The 19,890-nt window shown below is 36.6% G+C and overlaps 1 protein-coding gene across 1 annotated transcript; it reads left to right on the forward strand.

The window, feature by feature from the left end:
- The first annotated feature begins 2,965 nt into the window (after positions 1-2,965).
- Positions 2,966-18,260, forward strand: LOC136668224 (multidrug and toxin extrusion protein 1-like). The gene is made up of 17 exons (XM_066645596.1): positions 2,966-3,171; positions 3,849-3,950; positions 4,031-4,099; positions 4,750-4,898; positions 5,962-6,004; positions 6,183-6,227; positions 6,684-6,781; positions 7,381-7,478; positions 8,978-9,091; positions 9,204-9,271; positions 11,999-12,107; positions 13,418-13,493; positions 13,580-13,649; positions 14,142-14,274; positions 14,775-14,869; positions 14,970-15,042; positions 18,021-18,260. The coding sequence occupies exons 1-17, from the start codon at positions 3,010-3,012 to the stop codon at positions 18,254-18,256; spliced, it is 1,740 nt and encodes a 579-aa protein (XP_066501693.1). The 5' UTR covers positions 2,966-3,009; the 3' UTR covers positions 18,257-18,260.
- Positions 18,261-19,890: the final 1,630 nt, after the last annotated feature.

The raw sequence follows: 19,890 nt of genomic DNA on the forward strand, positions 1-19,890 counted from the left end.
GTGTACAATAAAACTTTTGTAAGAACTTCAGTCTTTTGCCTTTGTATCTTCCTGCTGACTTGATTTAATTACAGATTGAGGTGTGAAGAGAAATGTTTCCATGGTAATTCGTATTGTGTTGTAGCTTTTACCGAATGAATTCCATTAATATATTTCTTATTATCACTGTTAAACATGTCCACTGAAAAAAAAAAAAGTTCAATGAGCAATGAACTCTTTCACTTACCTTTAAACCATGACTCATTTGAGTCTTACACACAGAGCATGCAATTTTGTGATGCATTACCTTTTATACTTGTTACTGGTTAAAGCAACATTACATAAACCAACATGAATGACAACTTGCACATATTTTGTTAAATACGTATTTGTTAAAATAACCTTTAATTGGTATGACATTAATTAGCTTTTTTTTTTTCTTTTTTTTTTTTTGGTACCATACTTATTAATAACAAAATAATACGCCGTGCTCAACAGTATTATTGGGAGTTTGTATTAAATTGTGTTTGTATATTCACACTGAAAAATGACAAATATGAATCAGTTCTATTTTGACCCAAGTGGTAATTTTAGGGCTCATATATTTATATGTCCTGGACTTCCTGACTGGGAGACCTCAGTCAGTCCGGATCGGTAGGAACACCTCCAGCACCATCACACTGAACACTGGAGCCCCCCAGGGCTGCGTGCTCAGTCCACTGCTGTTCACACTGCTGACCCATGACTGTGCAGCGATGCACAGCTCAAATCATATCATCAAGTTCGCTGATGACACGACTGTGGTGGGTCTCATCAGTAAGAACGACGAGTCAGCATACAGAGAGGAGGTGCAGCGGCTAACTGACTGGTGTGAAGTGAACAACCTGTCTCTGAACGTGGACAAAACCAAAGAGATGGTTGTAGACTTCAGAAAAACAAGGGGTGAGCACTCGCCGCTGAACATCGACAACTCTGCTGTGGAGATTGTCAGGAATACCAAATTCCTTGGTGTTCACCTAGCGGATGATCTCACCTGGTCCACTAACACCAGTAACATCAAAAAGAAAGCCCAGCAACGCCTCTACTTCCTGCGAAGGCTGAAGAAGGTTCATCTCCCCCCTCCAATTCTCACCACTTTCTACAGAGGAGTCATCAAGAGCATCATGACCAGCTGCATCACTGTCTGGTTTGGAAACTGCACTGTGGCAGATCGCAAGTCCCTCCAGCGGATCGTGAGGACAGCTGAGAAGATTATCGGTGTGTCTCTTCCCTCCATTACAGACATCTACACCACTCGCTGCACTCGCAAAGCACTCAGCATTGTGGGAGATCACACACACCCTTCACACACACTCTTCAACCTACTGCCGTCTGGAAAAAGGTATCGAAGCATTCGAGCCCTCACATCCAGACTCCGTAACAGCTTCTTCCCACATGCTATCAGACTCCTGAACACCTAGAGACTAAGACTGGACTGAAAGAAGCACACACACACACACACACACACACACACACAAACACTGGTCTGTTGGACTGTAAATGTTTTCACATATCCGGTTTACATCATGTTTACATCCAGTTACCGTTTACAGCACAAATACACTTTAAATTGCAGTGTCTCTCTCCCTCATCCCCTCCGTACTTATGGTTTTTGCCTTGTCTTGTATTACATTGTATTGTATTGTACTGTAGGGACATTGTTTTGTATTTTTCTTAGCCATATCTTCTGCACTTTAATGTGTATGCACTGGTTTATGTTGCACTAGATTGTACTAGTTGCACTTTAATGTTGTGTATTGTTTTGTGTTCTATGTCCTTTGCACTTTAATGCGTGTGCACTGTTTCATGTTGCACTAGCTTTACACTAGTCGCACTTTAATGTTGTGTATTGTCTTATGTAGCACCTTGGTCCTGGAGGAACGCTATTTCGTTTCACTGTGTACTGTAAACACTATATACTGCTGAAATGACAATAAACTTCTTGAACTTGAACTTGAACTTGAACTTTATAACATATTTATCTGCGTTAGTCTGTTGCCTATGAACTTCCCTTGATGTTTAATTCTGTGTAATTCTATGTAAGTAATTTGCTGTGGTTGAATACAAAATGTGCCCACGGGTACCAATGTTAAAATAAATGTGTCTTTATGCCACTTTTGTCATTTTGGTTATGAATAATAATTTGTATTATATTTTGCTCCACCAAAGAATTACTTCATGTTTGAAATATTTTTATTTTTCACTTTTTAAACATTTTCAACATTCTTAAACCATTTTGAGAATTCAAAACGGAAACTACACGACAGCATTAGAACAATGTCAACATTCATTTTGTGTGTGTGAGTGTATGAGTCTGAGTAACTGCAAACTACCTGTTTCTGGCTATGATCATTACACACATATTTCATTACAGTACATCTATCTGTCTGCCTATTTATCTACCTATCTGTCTGTCAATCTAATGTTAGCTAACAAATGTGATAATAGATGATAAACACATACTCCACACAATACAGTAATGTTAGCTAGTGTTTGTTGATACATGATAATTGGATATGCTCTCACAGTTGTCATGAATGTCACGCACACATTTCTTTGGTAAAAAAAATACATGTATCAGATCTTGCTGTGTAAAATAATGATATAGTCTGTGATATGTGTATATATATATATATATATATATATATATATATATATATATATATATATATATAGATAGATAGATAGATAGATGGATAGATAAAGAATCAAAGGTTCTTATGAAATTCTATTGGTAATGAATAGAATTTTGACCCACTTATGCATCTAAGGGTTAAAGCAGCTAGAAGCTAGGACCCAGCTATTTTTATTATTATGTAATACGTTGAAGAGCTGAGGGTCCTATGCTTGTCTCACTAAGGGTAGGGCCAAAATACGCAGTGGGATGGCCACCGTTAATGTGTCGTTTAAAGTTCGTCTCTCCTCTGGGGGAGTCACTCCACAGCACAGAGACTTTCTCTCGGACAGCGGTAATTCAGAGAGTGACAGGCAATGGGCAAAAAAAATGAAACTCAAATTAACGGGATCTCAGCGCCAGAAAAAACCGCCGAGGCTCAGGACTCTGCCACAGGATGTGGAAGGAAAGTTTTTGGCTGGATACCGGTCAAATATAAAGAAGAAACCGTCCAGTTACTCAAACTAGCGGGACCCGTGGTATGAGCACTACACTGCCTTCTAACTCACTTTCAAACGGGGAACTCCACTAGTGCCTTTAGCCTTATCATGTCCTCAGGTGTATATCTGTGCACTTTCTTTCTTTCTTCACAGGTCCAGGGTATACAGTATTATCATTATAGAATTGGTTTTAATCTAGTTATGCTGCACTAAATTGGGGAAAGACTTATAAATGAATAATAATAATAATGTGTCTGTTACATAGTCATCATTTATGTCCCTTTTTTCTGGTCATTTTTATGTTTAAAGTCCTCTGTTACTATTCTGTGCCTTTTGGACATTAATATTATTGTAACTTCATTCTTTTATTTATCCAGTTTTCTGGATCGTTTCAGAATCACGTGGATCTCTGTTGGATCTGAAACATCTTACATTTTTTTTCAAAGTGATTTAGTGTCCTGCTCGTTTGAAACCTGTGCATATCTTACTGGAACAATTGTCTGTATATTTGTTAAAGAAATTTCATCTTATTCAACTGAAAACTTTGATCCCAAACTTGAATGGTGACATAAATATTTCATATATTAAAGTCACATATTAAACTGTTTATTTGGGAGACCTTTACTCTGAATTTTTTTAATTCTGTCAGAAAATATTTAGCATCCAGCTGTTTGCCGGGATTCAGTTCTCATGATGCGTTTCTCCCACAAATACAGTTTATTTCACAGTTGATGACCTTCATGATCAGCTTCATAAGCACCGTGTTCTGCGGACACCTGGGGAAAACGGAGTTAGCCAGTGTAGCGCTGGCCATCGCTGTGAGTAACGTTTCTTCTTAATATCCTCCATTTTTTTTTGTAAAGATGATTATAACTGTACCACTTCTTTTGCTTGGCAGGTTATAAATGTCACAGGCCTGTCTATCGGGTCAGGTTTGGCATCGGCATGTGACACACTCATTTCTCAGGTGAGCTTTCGTACGCTTTCACAAATCTCTGTTTTAAACTGTGGGCAGAGCTGTTTCTCCCGGTCACGGTCAGTCCCGGTGTTCTAACGGGTTGTGCTACCGGCGATTCTCTCCTATAAAAAGTGGTTAAGGTTTGTAGAGAAAGTCGCAGGTGCTTATCGGTTTTTTATTTTATTTTAAATAACTCACTAGAAGGTCTGAAATGTCACTAAAACTAGCTGCAAAATCATTAAGGGAAAGAGAGGATACAAAGCGCGGCGGCCGCACACTGCCCCCTGTGGCACTCGATGGAAATACAGCTCTTATTTGAAAAAACACTCCTTTTAAAAGTACCTGTACTCATTTAATGGGGGTATTGTATCGTTTAAATGACAAAGTATTGAGATACGTTTCTAGTATCGGTATACCGTGCAACACTAATTGTTACATTAATTTTAAATAAAATAACTTTGCTCTTACTGTAAAATATCTTTTTTAAAATATTAGATTTTGTTCTGACAACAATTTGGGTGTTCAAAATTTTGTAACTCTAACATATGTTTAATTATCAAAAATCACGCAGAATATTTTGTTTTTTGTTTTTTTGGGGGGGGGATTAAACATTCCAAGACACCTAGAGGTAAATATTTTGTTGCATGTTTTCTCTTCAGACGTATGGCAGTAATAACCTAAAGAGGGTGGGGGTTATCCTACAGAGGGGCATCTTCATCCTCCTTCTGGCCTGCTTCCCCTGTTGGGCTATACTCATCAACACAGAGCCCATCCTGCTGGCTGTCAGACAGAGCCCCAGAGTGGCCAGGTATTTTCTCCAGGCGGATCATTACCCAGTGTTTTCACTTGTGAATGCCTACTGTATGTTGTAGTACTGAATACTGGCTTGGTTTTATATAGTACTGTTCATAAAGTGATATTACAGCACTGCCTCAGAATAGAACTTTGTTGTGAATTGGCGATACAATTACAACTGACATTAATTTTAGAAATGAACATAAAAAATAAATTAAAAACACTTTGATGTCACTGTCAATGGGCACATGCTCAATCCATGTTAAAAATGTTAAATAAACACTTAAAATATACTATGTGTGTGTGTACCTCTCTAAGCAGTAGAGTAAAGCTGTTTTGAACGTATGACCTTCAAATGCTAGAGCTACAAATTTAATTTAACAAAGCCTTCGGCTTTATCTTCAGAAATGTCCGTTGCTTTTTCTGATAGCGAAATGCAATCAGGCATGCAGTGATGCAGTTTGTGAAAAACTAAACAGATTCCATAGCTTTACAGCTGAATTGACCTTGTTGCTATTTAAACCTCAGGTTTTATGGCAGTCAGCTTTAGAGGCAGCGAGGACAGGTACTGATTTGATGTTTAGTTCTGAAATACAAACACCACTCCATCTGATCAAGTGTTAAATGTGGTACTAATCACTAGAATACTACTTCCATTTCTCCAAAGCTTAGTGTTCCTTTAAGTAGTGCTTGCCATTGAGCACAGTGACAATTAGGCTTATTTGCAGCTGCCCACAGTGTTCCATTATATGAAGTCACTGGTTTTTTTTTTTTTTTTTTTTGAGTTTATACAAACTGTTGATTTGCCATTAAAGATCCCTGTCTGTAATGGTTGCACCATAAAGAAGCAGAATTCTGTAGTTATTCATAAAAGTATCCTACAGAAATATGTGTAAAAATGGGAACATACTGTCACTGATATAAAGCACTAAGTAGCAGTCCCTAAATGTGAGTGAGTATGTTTGCAAGTGAGTGAGTTGCATGCCAGTTCCTTGAGGTAGAAATGCTAAGTATCTCTTTAATGACATTCTTACCAGAGTTCTGAATATTCATAAGCTGTTGTTTACCCTCCACAGTCTTTCACAGCTGTATGTGAAAATATACATGCCATCTCTGCCTGTGAGTTTAACCATCTGCATATATGTATTTTTTCAATAGATATCTCAACAGATTAGTTGTGTAAAGTTACTGTTTTATTCTTTCTTCTTCTTTTTATGCTCCAGAACTTTATAAACACACTATAAAGTTATAGACAGTTTGATGATTACACCATTTTAATGATCTCTTTTTCTTTCAGGCTGCCTTTATGTACCAGCTGCAAGCTCGATACTTGCAGAATCAGGTAAAATCTTTCCATTCAGTACAACTCATTTTATTGTTTAGATATAATGTGTATATTCACAGCCATGAAAGACACCATAACTACATTATAATCTCATTATTTAGTAAGATATGAAGTCAAAATACTGAGATACTGTCTCATTATTTGTTAAATATAAAGTCAATATACTGAGACACTATTTCAAAATAAGGAGAGATACTGAGATACTAAGTCAATAAATAATGTGGTATTATCTAATTATGTTGAATTAGTATCTGAATATAATGAGATAATAACTCATTATATTGATTTATAATCACAAAATAACGAGATAGTGTCTCGAAATAATGAGATAGCAACTTACATACTAATGATTAAAAAAGGGACCCTTTTATTTGGTGGAAACGGGCGTCCATATTTTACACATTTTACATTACTCTTAATGTAGTAATAAAGACATTTTATGCTCTGCTGTAGGGCATCATATGGCCTCAGGTCATCACCGGAGCTGCTGCAAACGTCCTGAATGCTGTGATAAACTACATATTTCTTCATTTGCTTTATCTGGGTGTAGCGTGAGTGATTTTGTTTCGAGGCTATTTCTCAAAATGATGTATCCATGGTCCCCTAATTTATCAATATGTAAGATTAGTGTGAATAATTTGAACAGCAATACCAGTATATTATTATACCAAATCCCTGCACTCCCCCACCTCCATATTTTCATATTTTTTCAAGATTTTGCATTTAAATTCTGCCAGTTATTGTGACAAATAATTCTGCCAGCAGCAATGGACATAAAGGTGCTTTGGAAAATAATACAGGCATGTATTAGTGCCTTTTACCTTACAACAGTACACCTATGTGGCTTCTTGATAGCAGGCATTTCCATGTATTACAGACAACAAAGGAACCCCAAAAAGGAGAAAAAGTCTAATTTTGTGTTTTTGAAGCCTTGCCCCAAATACCTGCTTTTCTCACTGCACATAACCACACACTAAACTAAGATGTATTTTAGTGAAAATAACTCAAGATTTATGACCAGATAATGTCCTTGTTAAATATGTTCTCTATATATTTCACTTGAGCTGCTCTTTAAGAAGCAGAATAAATCATTTTTTAATATTTAATTTGTTGCTTTGTGTGAAATTGCCATCGCATTGTTTTTCCACAGCGGTTCTGCTGCAGCAAATTCAATTTCTCAGTGTTCCCTGGCAGTGTTTCTTTATGTGTACATCCGCTGGAAGGGTCTGCACAAAGCCACCTGGGATGGTGAGTGGCAAATCTTGGCTCACTCACAGATTACCGCTCCTCTGTCCTTAACGTCTGAAAATCTTGTCATAGAGAATGTAAATAATTGATAAGTGATGTCACGATGACATGTTTAGAGCCCAGTTCATACAGAAATCGTCCATCAGTTAGATTAGACTTCACTGAGCAACTTTTATTATTTCACCAGATTTATGTCGTTTAGTCAAGCTGAGACGTCAAGCTGAGACGCACACAGGTCTTGAGTAAGAGCACTGGGTAACATCACAACTTTTTAATATTTTACTCAAGATCTGTGTACTTTGTGACTTCTTACAAAATTCCAGACAGTTTTAATTACGCATGACATAAGCCCATGTGGAACCCACTTCTATTTGACAGTTGTTCTTAAGGTGTATTTTTACTTATTTACTTACTTATTTATTTACTCGTTTTCAACCTGGTCTCTATCTGCTGCATCACTGTATCATAACAGTGATCAGAAAAGCCCCATGTCAAAAAGTACATTTTTGTAACTTTTAATAATATCCATGTACAAATGTGGAATTCTTAGGGACAATGAATCTTAACACTAAAATAACATATATACAAGGAACCCTAGCCTAATGTTCAAATTTCATTTGATTTAAGAATGAAATATCATACAGAAATACATAAGTGAGTTCTGAGTCACAAAGTTTTCTGTTCTTTTTTAATGCAAAGACATTAATGTATATTATTGTCCATACTAATAAACTATATGCTGCAGTGGAGTACACAGAGATTTTAAATAGCAATAAAATCACTGAAATATATATTTTAGAATCTCTCTTTCATATTTTAATAATGTTCTCCATAGAAAAGCAATGGCCAATAAAATGGGCCAATCTGGATAGCTACACTTAAGCCTTTGGTCATGCTCATCATTTAGAGAAATACCCAGCAGTGGGCTTTGAGGCAGTGGCACTCTGGAGTGATTAAGCTCCATCCAATACCTTTAGGATGAGTTAGAGTGATTGTTGTGATCAAAAACTAATCATCCAACATCACTATTTCACCTCAGGAATGTATATGAATATGAATGCAATTAAATCCTCACAGCAAGTGTAAAACCTGTGTAGAGAAGCAGATGGCTCGTACCTCGTACCTTCACAACCCACACTAACACACCACCATCGTTTCAGTGTCACTGCAGAGCTGAGAATGATCCACCACCCAAATCATACCTGTTCTGTGGTGCTCCTGACCAATGGAAAGCAGGGTGAAATAGGGATAAAAAAGTATGCAGGGAAGTGCTATAATACAGTAATACAGTGATTGTTCAGTGCATATTCAGTAAGTGGTTTGGCTTTCCTCAGCTTCTTCCCAGAGGATGGCATAAAGCATTGACAACAAACATTTAAGAAAATATATAATGCTATAGGTTCACCCTACTTTCATGTGATGCATAAGTGCTCAATTTATCAAATGTAACCCTCTTTAAGGAAACATTGGAGGCTCTATTTCTCTTTTTACATCCATAGGTTGGTCTCGAGACTCTCTACAAGAGTGGGGTGCATTCATCCGCCTGGCTTTTCCCAGCATGCTCATGCTCTGTGTGGAGTGGTGGACTTATGAGATTGGAGGATTCCTAGCAGGTCTGTAACCTTCTCTCTTTTTTATTTTTTCAGGTTTATCTCATCTCCATAGTCTCATCGTTTCTAATTGTTTGATTCTTCGTCGTTGTTCATTGTTCTTTGTTCATTATAGGGCTCATCAGTGAAACTGAGCTGGGCTCTCAGTCAGTGGTCTATGAGCTTGCATGCATTGCATACATGGTAAGACACTAACCTCAAAATAACTTTTTGTATTTGAGTTTAAATATTTATTAATAATTTATACATCAAAAATAAAGCCTTAGAATTAGAACATGTTTTTTTAACAATTTAATAATACTTGTATTAATGCAAGGTGTGTTCTAAAATTATACTCTCAACATTTTGTAGCATGTCAAACTATATTATACACTGAATGATCACTGGATATATGAACACCTACTTTCCCAGCTCTGCAGTGACAGTGACGTGGTGGTGGGGTGTTAACGTGTGTTGCACTGGATCGAGTGGATCAGACACAGCAGTGCTGCTGAAGTTTTTAACACTATGCACACTCACTGTCCACTGTGCTAGACACTCCAACCTCATTGGTCCATCTTGTAGATGTAAAATCATAGACAGTAGCTCATCTGTTGCTGCACAGTTAGTCTTCCTCTAGTGCTTCATCAGTAGATTATGCTCAAGCAGCACTGCTGTGTCTGATCCACACTGTACCAGCATAAATCACACTAACACACCACCATTGTGTCAGTGTTACTGCAGAGCTGAGAATGATCCACCATCCAAAGCATCCCTGCTCTGTGGTGGTCCTGACCAATGAAAAGTAGGGTGAAATAGGGATAAACAAGAGCAAAGAGAAACTAGGCAAGCCTAGTTTAGCCGGACCGCCATTAGCCATATAGCCATGGTCACTGAGGTGTTTCTGGCATTTCAAAAACAGGAAATCCCAAAATACATACCCTTGACATTGGAAGGTCTGGAGAAGCTTTGGTGCTTCATATCAATGTCTTTGTTTACAATAATAACAGATAATAAACTATAAAATTAGTTCATTACTTTTTTCTGAAGCACCATATCATTTTATCAGCCAAGGAATCTATACTTGATAAAGGAACAGGGCATTGCAGGAACTAGAAATGTATTACTGACTTACATTTCTACAAGGGTCCGACTCATAAAACGGTGCTGTAACTAATTCACAGCCTTGTTCATTTTGAGTAACACCTCGCTCTGGTGTTCTAACTTTAATAATCCGGAGATTTCGTCTGCTTTCACGTAAAGTTAAACAAAAAGCTGTGCAGATATAATTTACTTGTCAGTAAGTCAGTAACGGTGAGATGTGTCCATGTATTTGCTTCGTTATAGGGACAGACAACATGACTTTCTGCTTATTAAATATATAGTAGAAATAGTGAGTAGAAAAAGGTGTAATCCAGTGATTGTTCAATGCATATTCAGTTAGTGCTTCTATCACTCTGGCTTTTCTCAGCTTCTTCTCAGAGGATGTTATAAAGCATTGACAACTAACATTTAAAAACTTATATAATACTATATGTTCTATGCTGTAAGATCTGTGAAATCATGTGATGCATAAGTGCTCAATTTCTTAAAAGTAACCCTTTTTAATCTTTGTTCTTCTTCAAAAAACACAAGTCAAAAATGGCCAAAAATGAAATATTTGTGTACTTCTTTGATTCAGTAGTAAACAGTAAAATATTTAAGACATTTTTTTTATAGATATCCATCAGTTACTGTTCTATACCCTGTCAGACAGCAAATGCAGCTGCCTCTTTTCTAGTCATCATCTTTACACTGTGACAAAGAAGAAACAGAAAAACTGCACAGTGGCTTGGATGTTTTGTGGCTCAGACACTAGTCCAGCAGACTGGCTATTCAAAAAGTCTATTCTGGAAATAAATGCAACTGTTTGGAAGTAAAATGTAATGTAAAAATGTATAAGCTTGAGGAATATAGGTTTGGAGTTCTGAGAGTTTAACAGAGCTAATTGTGACACAATTACAGTCTCCAGCTGTGGGTTTTAATAACTTTTATTTTAATTTAATAAAGCCAAATATCATTGCTAGATGTTGTAAAATTAAAAGATATTTGTTGTAAATAATTACCATTATTTTTATGTCACTTTCCTCCTTTAAGTTGCTAGCTTGGAGAAGTGTAACAAATGTGGATGTTGTGCCAAAAGTCCAAAGCCAGAGGTGTTGTTTTGTAAGAACAAGAAAACAGAAACTGGATCCTTTTTTTATTCCAGTTAATATGCTACATTTCTGTTTTTCTTACACCACCCAAGAAATCATCTCTCTGTTTACATAAGACATTTTATAACCAATAATATTATCCTATTACTCAAGCAAAATAATGTTTCATAGTCTAGTGTACACTGTAAACTATTCATGCCTGAGTGAGTTGTTAGGTAATTGACAGAGAGAATACTTAAATCTGGAGGTGATCTCTGAGATAAATTTATAGAAGGATTAAAAACTTGAAGCCTAAAATAAATATATGGCCAATAACATTTCTCCTGAAACCAAGGGTATTAGGTATGTTGCTGCTGCTGCTGTAATGACCATATTTTTCTGGGATGGATTTAGGCCTCTAGATATTTGATTAATTGTGTGAGAACTTGTTATTCAACTGTTTGAGCCATAATGCCAGATTTCATGTTTTTTTTGTTGTTGTTTTTTTGTGATTATAAAACTTGTATAATGAATAATTAATAATAATAATGAATGCCTGCATGGGATTCACTGTATTTAAGGGGTGACTACAAACATTTGGATATTTTTGCTGCTGTAATCAGGACAACAAATAAAAAAAGTTAGCAATTAACATACATTTAAACAAGAGTCACACAGTAGCACTTTCTTACACTGAGATGAATTGAAATGTCCCAGTGGCTTAGATTCACAGTGCATTTGGTCTTTTCTCCAACAGTTTCCTCTAGGATTTGCAGTGGCTGCTAGTGTGAGAGTGGGAAATGCTCTTGGAGCTGGAAACACAGAACAGGCCAAACTCTCCAGCAAAGTGGCTCTGCTGTGTGGACGTAAGTAGACATGAAAAGAATCTTCCATTTATGTAACTAACTGAATGTAAAACTCATAAGCATTACATTCAGAGCAGAAGCGATTTCTCTAAGACTGCAAGAGAAGCTCAGTTTCCCTAAAATGTCAAAAATTAAATGGTCAAATATGTACAGTTGTGTTAACATTTCATTGACTACAAATGCGTTAGAACACGTTCATTTCGAAGAGTTCGTTCAGAATCAGCTACTTATCACAATTCGACGGACTCGATTTAATTAGATAACTCCCGTGGCGTCAATGCATTTGCCCGTAGAAGCTGAGCGTCTATTCACTTCAACGGTGACTGCATGGAACGTTTTATTTTTCATTGCTTCGAAACTCGCCGGTCATTGGATAAATGCCACGATTTTGTCCCGCCCCCGGACGCTGAGCGTCTTTGGAGGTGAATGGAGCTGTGGGCGGGTCTGGACGCGGAGATTCGGCAAGATGATTGGATGATGATCCTATTTTGATTGACAGCTATTTAAAAATCTACACTGGGAGCTTCATATCGCGGATTTTGCGAGTCGAATGACAAACTGCAACCCAATTCTTGGTATTTGCTTGGTGAAATTACTTGACCATATCCATTCTTCATTGTGTAAATAAAACACACTCATAGTATTTCCTTGGTAGAATTTAACATAATTTCAACATTTCCTTGTTCGAGTTTAATATCGGTTTGTTATTTCATTCAATCAACAGGATCACAGGCCATTTTACTGAAAAGTAACGGAGGGCAGATTTTATGTATAAATAAATTGACAAATTTTATGATGTAAGCCGACAATGAGCTTCCGCCACTGTTTCAGAGACTTTGGCTTTGGTTATTTTAACTCTGCTGGAGATGATTTTCGCTTACCTTTTCCATAATGGACATGGTAAAGTGATCAGCATATTAAATTATGGCTTTCTGTTACCTGTTTCTGCTACCATGCATTCCATTTATATGTACAAATGCCTATACAATGAATATATTGTTGACCGTACTGCAAACACATTTATAAAGACATTTCATATCAGTAAGAATATGAATTTTTCTGATTGTGGGATACACACGGCACATCAATCTACAGATATTTGGCTTTGATGAATTCGAATCATATATAGTTGTATAGCCTGAAATATTCTCCTGATTATATTATAGGAATCCTGTGAAGGCAATTAATGTAACATTTATTTAAAGAAATGTAAAGAGGACTTTTGCTGTAGTGCAAATAATGGTAAGACATAGCCATTAATGTGTTATTTGTATTTGTGTACTCAAATATTATCCATTTTTTCCTTCTAGTTCTGGTGTCATGTGTAGTGGCTGCATTTATAAGTGGATCCAAGGACTTCATTGCTTATGTGTTCACCACTGAACAGTGAGTAAATTATTAAACAACAAAAAGAAGAAATACTGGAGAAATACTTCAGATTATTTTCATTGTAATTGATATATCTTTTGCAGGGATATTGTTCTCAGAGTTTCAGAAATTATGGTTATGTACGGCTTCTTCCATCTCTTTGATGCAATTGCGGTAATGAGCTTCATCGTTTACAGTAAACGCAAATGCATGTAATGAAAGTGTGAATTTTAACACTATGTGATGAGCTGATGTGTTCAATCAAAGAAAAATGAAAAAAATTAAGATACATGATTTTTCACATTAGTGAACTACCAAAGCCCATGTCTGGGAAATATGGGACGTTTTGTAATATACAGCAAAAACAAGATTCTATACTTTTTTAATTCTCTTGAACATTTAATTAAGTGGCAGAAGTGCAAAGAACTTATTTCTAATGACTTCACTAACTAACATGATGGTATTTTGTAAATATAAACTGTAACACTCAAAAATAGTGGGGACAAATTCATATTAATTTTACATCACCTGTCCAATTATTTTGGAATTGAGCATACAAATTGAGTTTCAGATTTCACAAAATATGGAAATGGAATTTCAAAATGCAATACATTTTTTTATGTACATCACTCTCTATTTATGTTGCATTTGTTTATCTGTGTGCAGGGTATTACCGGTGGTATAGTCAGAGGTGCAGGAAAGCAGCTGCTTGGGGCTATGTGTAATATTGTTGGCTACTATTTCGTGGGCTTCCCCACTGGAGTGTCTCTGATGTTTGCACTCAATATGGGAATAATTGGTGAGTAGCAAATGAGCAGAACATAACACTCTGAGAAAATTGGACATTTACAACGTTAAGAGGTTTGTAAAAACCCCTTATAATTACTGACACAAACATAATTTTAAGTTAAGTGCCTACATAACTTTTAGAATCTGCATAGGAAAGTGTGAATGAATGGAATGTTCAGGAGAAGCTGAACATGAGGTAACTGCCCCCAGGCTTATTGCCAAGTGTGAGCTAGAAGGTTATAAAACCCCTGCATTATGCTGTGAAGCAATGAAACTGTTCTTTGGAGTGATGGATCTCCATCCAATAAATGTGGGATTAAGGAGGTGTTTGTGAGACTTCCCAGAAGAGTACAACCTGGCATTAATGTCCTTAATTTTAAAAGAGACGTTGAATGAGGAGGTGTCCACAAATGTTTGCTATTTAATGCATTTTAAAATAATCTAATCTGATAAAAGTATTAAGCTCAGAGGTCTGTAACCATTATATTTATTTTTCCCCTCTTCTCTCAGGCTTGTGGACAGGCATGTTTTTATGTGTCTTCCTACAGTCAGTTTTTTTCATCATCATCATTTGGAAACTTGACTGGGTGAATGCAACAAAGGAGGTATTTTTATATCTCAATCTATTTAACTGGTAATGATTTATTATAAAGGATGTTTTGTTTGAATCTGAAGTACACATTTTGGTTGTTGCTTGTCTTTTAGGCTCAGGTGCGAGCAGGTATTCTGCCAGCTGAGACCAAATCTTATGCCATGGAAATGAAGTGCTGTAAAGAAGGTAATATTCTCAGGATATTTTGCTTCTACACATTAAACACTGATGAGTTAATGAAAACAATGTCAGTTATAACTTAACACTGATTTTCATGTTACACACACACAAATGGTCAAAAATGAATATACATTGTATGTGCACAGTGGTGCAGCAGGTAGTGTCGCAGTCACACAGCTCCAGGGGGTTGTGGGTTCGATTCCTGCTCCGGGTGACTGTCTGCGAGGAGTGTGGTGTGTTCTCTCTGTGTCTGCGTGGCTTTCCTCCGGGTGATTGTCTGTGAGGAGTGTGGTGTGTTCTCCCTGTGTCTGCGTGGGTTTCCGCCGGGTGCTCCGGTTTCCTCCCACAGTCCAAAAACACACGTTGGTAGGTGGATTGGCGACTCAAAAGTGTCCGTAGGTGTGAGTGTGTGAGTGAATGTGTGACTGTGTGTGTTGCCCTGTGAAGGACTAGCGCCCCCTCCAGGATGTGTTCCTGCCTTGCGCCCAATGATTCCAGGTAGGCTCTGGACCCACCGCGACCCTGAATTGGATAAGCGGTTACAGATAATGAATGAATGAATGAATGAATGAGTAAATGTTGTAATATTTCCTTATCAAAGTTTGGAGGGAGGGACCCCAAATGTGTGTAAAAGGAGTAACAAGTACATGCTGGAGAGTTTGACTGAGGCAGATTAGCTTATTAAGTGGGGGCCATGCAGAGATATACAACACCATCACAAGTAATTTTCAATGTACACAATACTGTAGTTGAAGCCACTGAAAGTATTTCAGGGTTGGACTAATGTGCTCCCTGGATTTGTTATAGGTCAGAACAGTTGAAACTGAATTTTGCACATACTAGAGCCTATTCAAATCTCAAGCAGGGGGTCTGTATAGTACAGCATTGCAGTATTCAATTCTAGATGTTACAAAAATTCAAGGATAATATTCTCAGCAGCAGCAAAGCTGAGAAACTGCAGATTTAGGCAACAATTTTTAAATGGAAAAAAAAGAAGTCTAATTTTAACTTCACTACATTTCAAAGTCAAATATCTTGCTTTTTACTCCACAACATTATGAGAAATCTGTCATTACTTTTGTCTCATGCATGTATAAAAAAATTTTAATTTCAAAACAAAAGAAGCTCATATCACACCAATCAGGTTACAGCTCGTACTTTGTTAAAAGTGTTTTAGCCTAGACAGAGCTGTCCAGTTCAAAGTCAATGCAGCAGCATCGAGTGCCAGCTGGAGTGCATATGCCAGAATAATGGATGAAAATCCTAACTTTATGCAACAGCCCTGGCATTGTATTTATACAAACTCGTTTCATGTTTTGACTAGTTTGTTTATGAACAAAGGCCTACAATGCTGTTTTTTTTTCACCTTTTATTAAAATTAAACTTGTAACTAAGTTGCCAAGTTGTTTGGAAAACGTAAGTTCACAGCAATTTAGCTCTACATAATGGACAAACTTTGCCTTCATGATACTTTTAACAGATATCAGTATCAGATAAATAAAATTTTATTGAAATAGTGGTGAAGCAAGAATGATTTTGAAGTATATTTACATAAATTATTTGATTTATCAAAAGTCTTGTTACCAAAATGATTATAGGACTTTAAAGATATGATAAATCATGATACTTTTACTTTTGATATGTTTGACGCTAAACGTCTTTTAAGATGGAATGGTGTGTTTGAGGGGAAAAAAACAACATGGCTGAAGTTTAACTTGTCTGTAAGTTTTTAATCACTGTTTAACTTAACACAGAAAATCATTTGTAACTGAAGTTGTTCAGTTTTGTAGCACTTTCTGTAATGAAGTTAGCCCTCTTCCGAATTTGAAGACATTTCAACCTTAAGGCCTAGCTTATCAGATCGAGACACTCATTTCATTGGGGCTTCGAAAACACATCAGACTTGTTTCCAGCACGTAAACAGACTGGAGAGCTAACTGCCTGAAAAGTATTTGTACATTTACTTAAGTGAAAATCTAAATGGAGGGCTTTTACCTTAGGTATCTCTACCTTAAATAATGTCCATGATTTGTGTAATTCATCACTGGTGTGTATATACATATGTCACTGAGAGAGAGCATTTTCAGTATAAAGAGCAATGGGCCGAGTACTTAGCCCAGAGGGACACCATATAGAGAGCATGAGTCAGAGCTGTAACCCCCATTTGAGTCAAATTGCTGCCTATCTGATAGGACTGGAACCAACAATTGGAGTTTGTACCAATCAAATTGCCAAGATAGTAGTAGGCAATGACATATGGAATCATAAGCTGTAGTAAGGTCCAATAAGACAAGTAAATTCAACAAACACTTGATCAGCTGCTATTAAAAAAATAATTCACCACCTTAACTTGTGCAGTTTCAGTTCTGTTTTTTTTTCTGAAGCCCAGATGGAACACCTCAAACTAATGACTGGATTTAAAAATGGTCTGTCAACTAACTGCACAGTTATGGTCCACTGAAGTATTTTGGCAAAAAATGAAAAATTAGAGACTGGCCAATAATTTGCTAAGTCCTTGGTGTCAAACCCATTCTAATGTCAGGGTAATGTCAGCCAACGTCAGACAAGCTGGAAACAATCCCAGGTTCAGTCATGCATTGATAACCTGAGTAATAAGGTACAGATTGAAGTAGGACAAGCTTTCATTCAGGTGCATTGGCATGGGGTCTGGTTGGTATGCTGTGACTCTAGCAGTCTTGATAATCTGTCAGACAAAACCAAGAGAGTTTTGTCGTTGTGGGTTCAGGATTCATATATTAGGATGTAGAAACCTGACTAATATCAGGTGAACCCCAGGACCCTGTAGCTGTGTGACAGTGGCACTACCTGTTGTATTTGCTTCATTCAGAAACCATGTGCTTGCTTCACCCTTGAAACTTCGAACCCTCAAAAAAAAAATCAGTCCAAGCTAAAGCACCCTTTATAAGTTCAGTGCTTTGTGTGTTTCTTTAGATAACCTTAGATTTGTTTGTCTCTCCTCACAGATGTATCTCAGCAGTCTCAAGCCAATGGAGCAGCCTATGTTTATGAAAAGTCTGATGTGGAAGGTCAGGAAAAATGTGAAGAAGAAAATGCAAAAAGTGGAGTAGCAGTCACTGTGGGACAGATGCTGACCACCAGGCAGCTAGTCATTCGTCGAGGGCTTGCTGTACTCCTAATGCTGCTCATCCTCACTGGTGGGATTGCCTTAAACATATTTCTCATGGAACTCTTCAAATGAGTGTGAGAGCAAATAATTTCACTGCCAAACATTGTCTTTCTCAACAAGACACAGGAAGGGTGGAAATACAATCTTGTTTTTCAAGTCCAAGGGTGACGACCCTATCTAGGCATTTAAAAACAAGAAGCACACTCTTAGCTAACCTGAAGACTGATGTTTGTGTTTTAGTCATTTTATATGATGTATCACGTTACATCAGTGGGCATGACACTACAAGCTGTATAAAAACAAGCCAAAGAGCTGTTAAAATTGAAAGTATTATTCAGCAGCTTTGTTCCCATCCTTTGGACTAGGAGAATTGTTGACATTTGAATGTGAGCCATTTAAAACCTGTGTTAAATATATGAATATTTCTGAACTGCTTTTACTGCCTTGCAATACCTGTTAAATCCTGACTGACAGTTTTACATAGAGTAGTATTACATTAAAGGTGCAAACCTAAAGAGTAAAATTAAAGTAGTTCATAATAAAATTAATACAATATTGAAAAAATATTACAACTTGTAAAATATTAAATTAATATTGGTTATATATTGGTTGTAAACAACTCAGTTCAGGACAGTGGGTTAATTTATCATGAAGAAAGCAAACCGAGCCAAGGAGAATTTCCAGTATAGGTTTAATTTTTTTAGAAGCACTTTCTAGACAAACTTTTTATTGTATTTAGTTTTTTAAAATGATGATTAGACTTTATTTAAGGTTCCTCAAGGCATGAAGTAAAGTAAATAACAAGTAGCATCATCAGGAAATAACTGAATTTTGTCCTGTTAAATTATTATATTTAGCACATTGTGTACAACTTCCAGTCCAGTTCTCCAAGTATGACTATAACCAGCAAACTTTCATTGGCAGCAATTTCTAAAGCTTAATTAAAGCACTGGGTTGGGGAAAAATCTCATTTACAGTTTTTTCTGATCAACTAGTCCATCCATTTTTATTCTAGATCAACAGATCAGTGAAAACATGATTGGTGTCCTAACTGTAAATGCATACCCAACTGCATCCAGACCTTCATTAAGATCATGTGGTTTAGAAGTAATTTCTATGGTGACTTGCCATAAATATTAATAAATCTGATTAATAATTAAACATTAGTAGTGAATATTTTGGTCAGTAATTTTCGAAAACAGGCTTTACACAACAATGCATATGACTATTTTGTGTAAATTGTTTACCTGCAACTTTCAGCAACACAATGAATTTTTTTATTTATCTATATTTATAGCAGTTGGAATTATCTTGTAAATTAGTTCCATAAATCTGAACATAAACAATGGTGCATTCTAGTTCCTGGTGGCAATGATAAATCTTTTAACTGTAGTTTCCAGAACTAAAAAAAAGTAAATAAGTAAATAAAAGCAAAATTTGGACACCAACTATGTCTTGAATAATCATTGACATCACCCCTTTAATCGTTGAGTCATTCCTTTAAGAATCTCTTTAAGATGTCACAAAAAAAGAGATTTTTTTTTTATTATTATTTCTTCAATCTAAAAATGACCTGGATACTGAATCTGTGGAATGTGGAACTACCCATTTAAGATGGCAGGGGACTAATATTAGTAATTGTGCTGCTGCCTAGGAGCCAGTTTACACTTTGATATAACATGCAATTTCAGCCATTGGATCATTAT

This window comes from Hoplias malabaricus, chromosome 15 (genome assembly GCF_029633855.1).
Source record: "Hoplias malabaricus isolate fHopMal1 chromosome 15, fHopMal1.hap1, whole genome shotgun sequence".
Taxonomy (NCBI): Eukaryota; Metazoa; Chordata; class Actinopteri; order Characiformes; family Erythrinidae; genus Hoplias; species Hoplias malabaricus.

Excerpts from the sequence above, each read along its gene's own strand:
- LOC136668224 (XM_066645596.1), top strand. The coding sequence starts at position 3,010 with ATGGGCAAAAAAAATGAAACTCAAATTAACGGGATCTCAGCGCCAGAA. Across the intron at positions 3,951-4,030 it reads GTGTAGCGCTGGCCATCGCT|GTTATAAATGTCACAGGCCT; the intron begins GTGAGTAACGTT and ends TTTGCTTGGCAG. Across the intron at positions 14,275-14,774 it reads ACTCAATATGGGAATAATTG|GCTTGTGGACAGGCATGTTT; the intron begins GTGAGTAGCAAA and ends CTCTTCTCTCAG.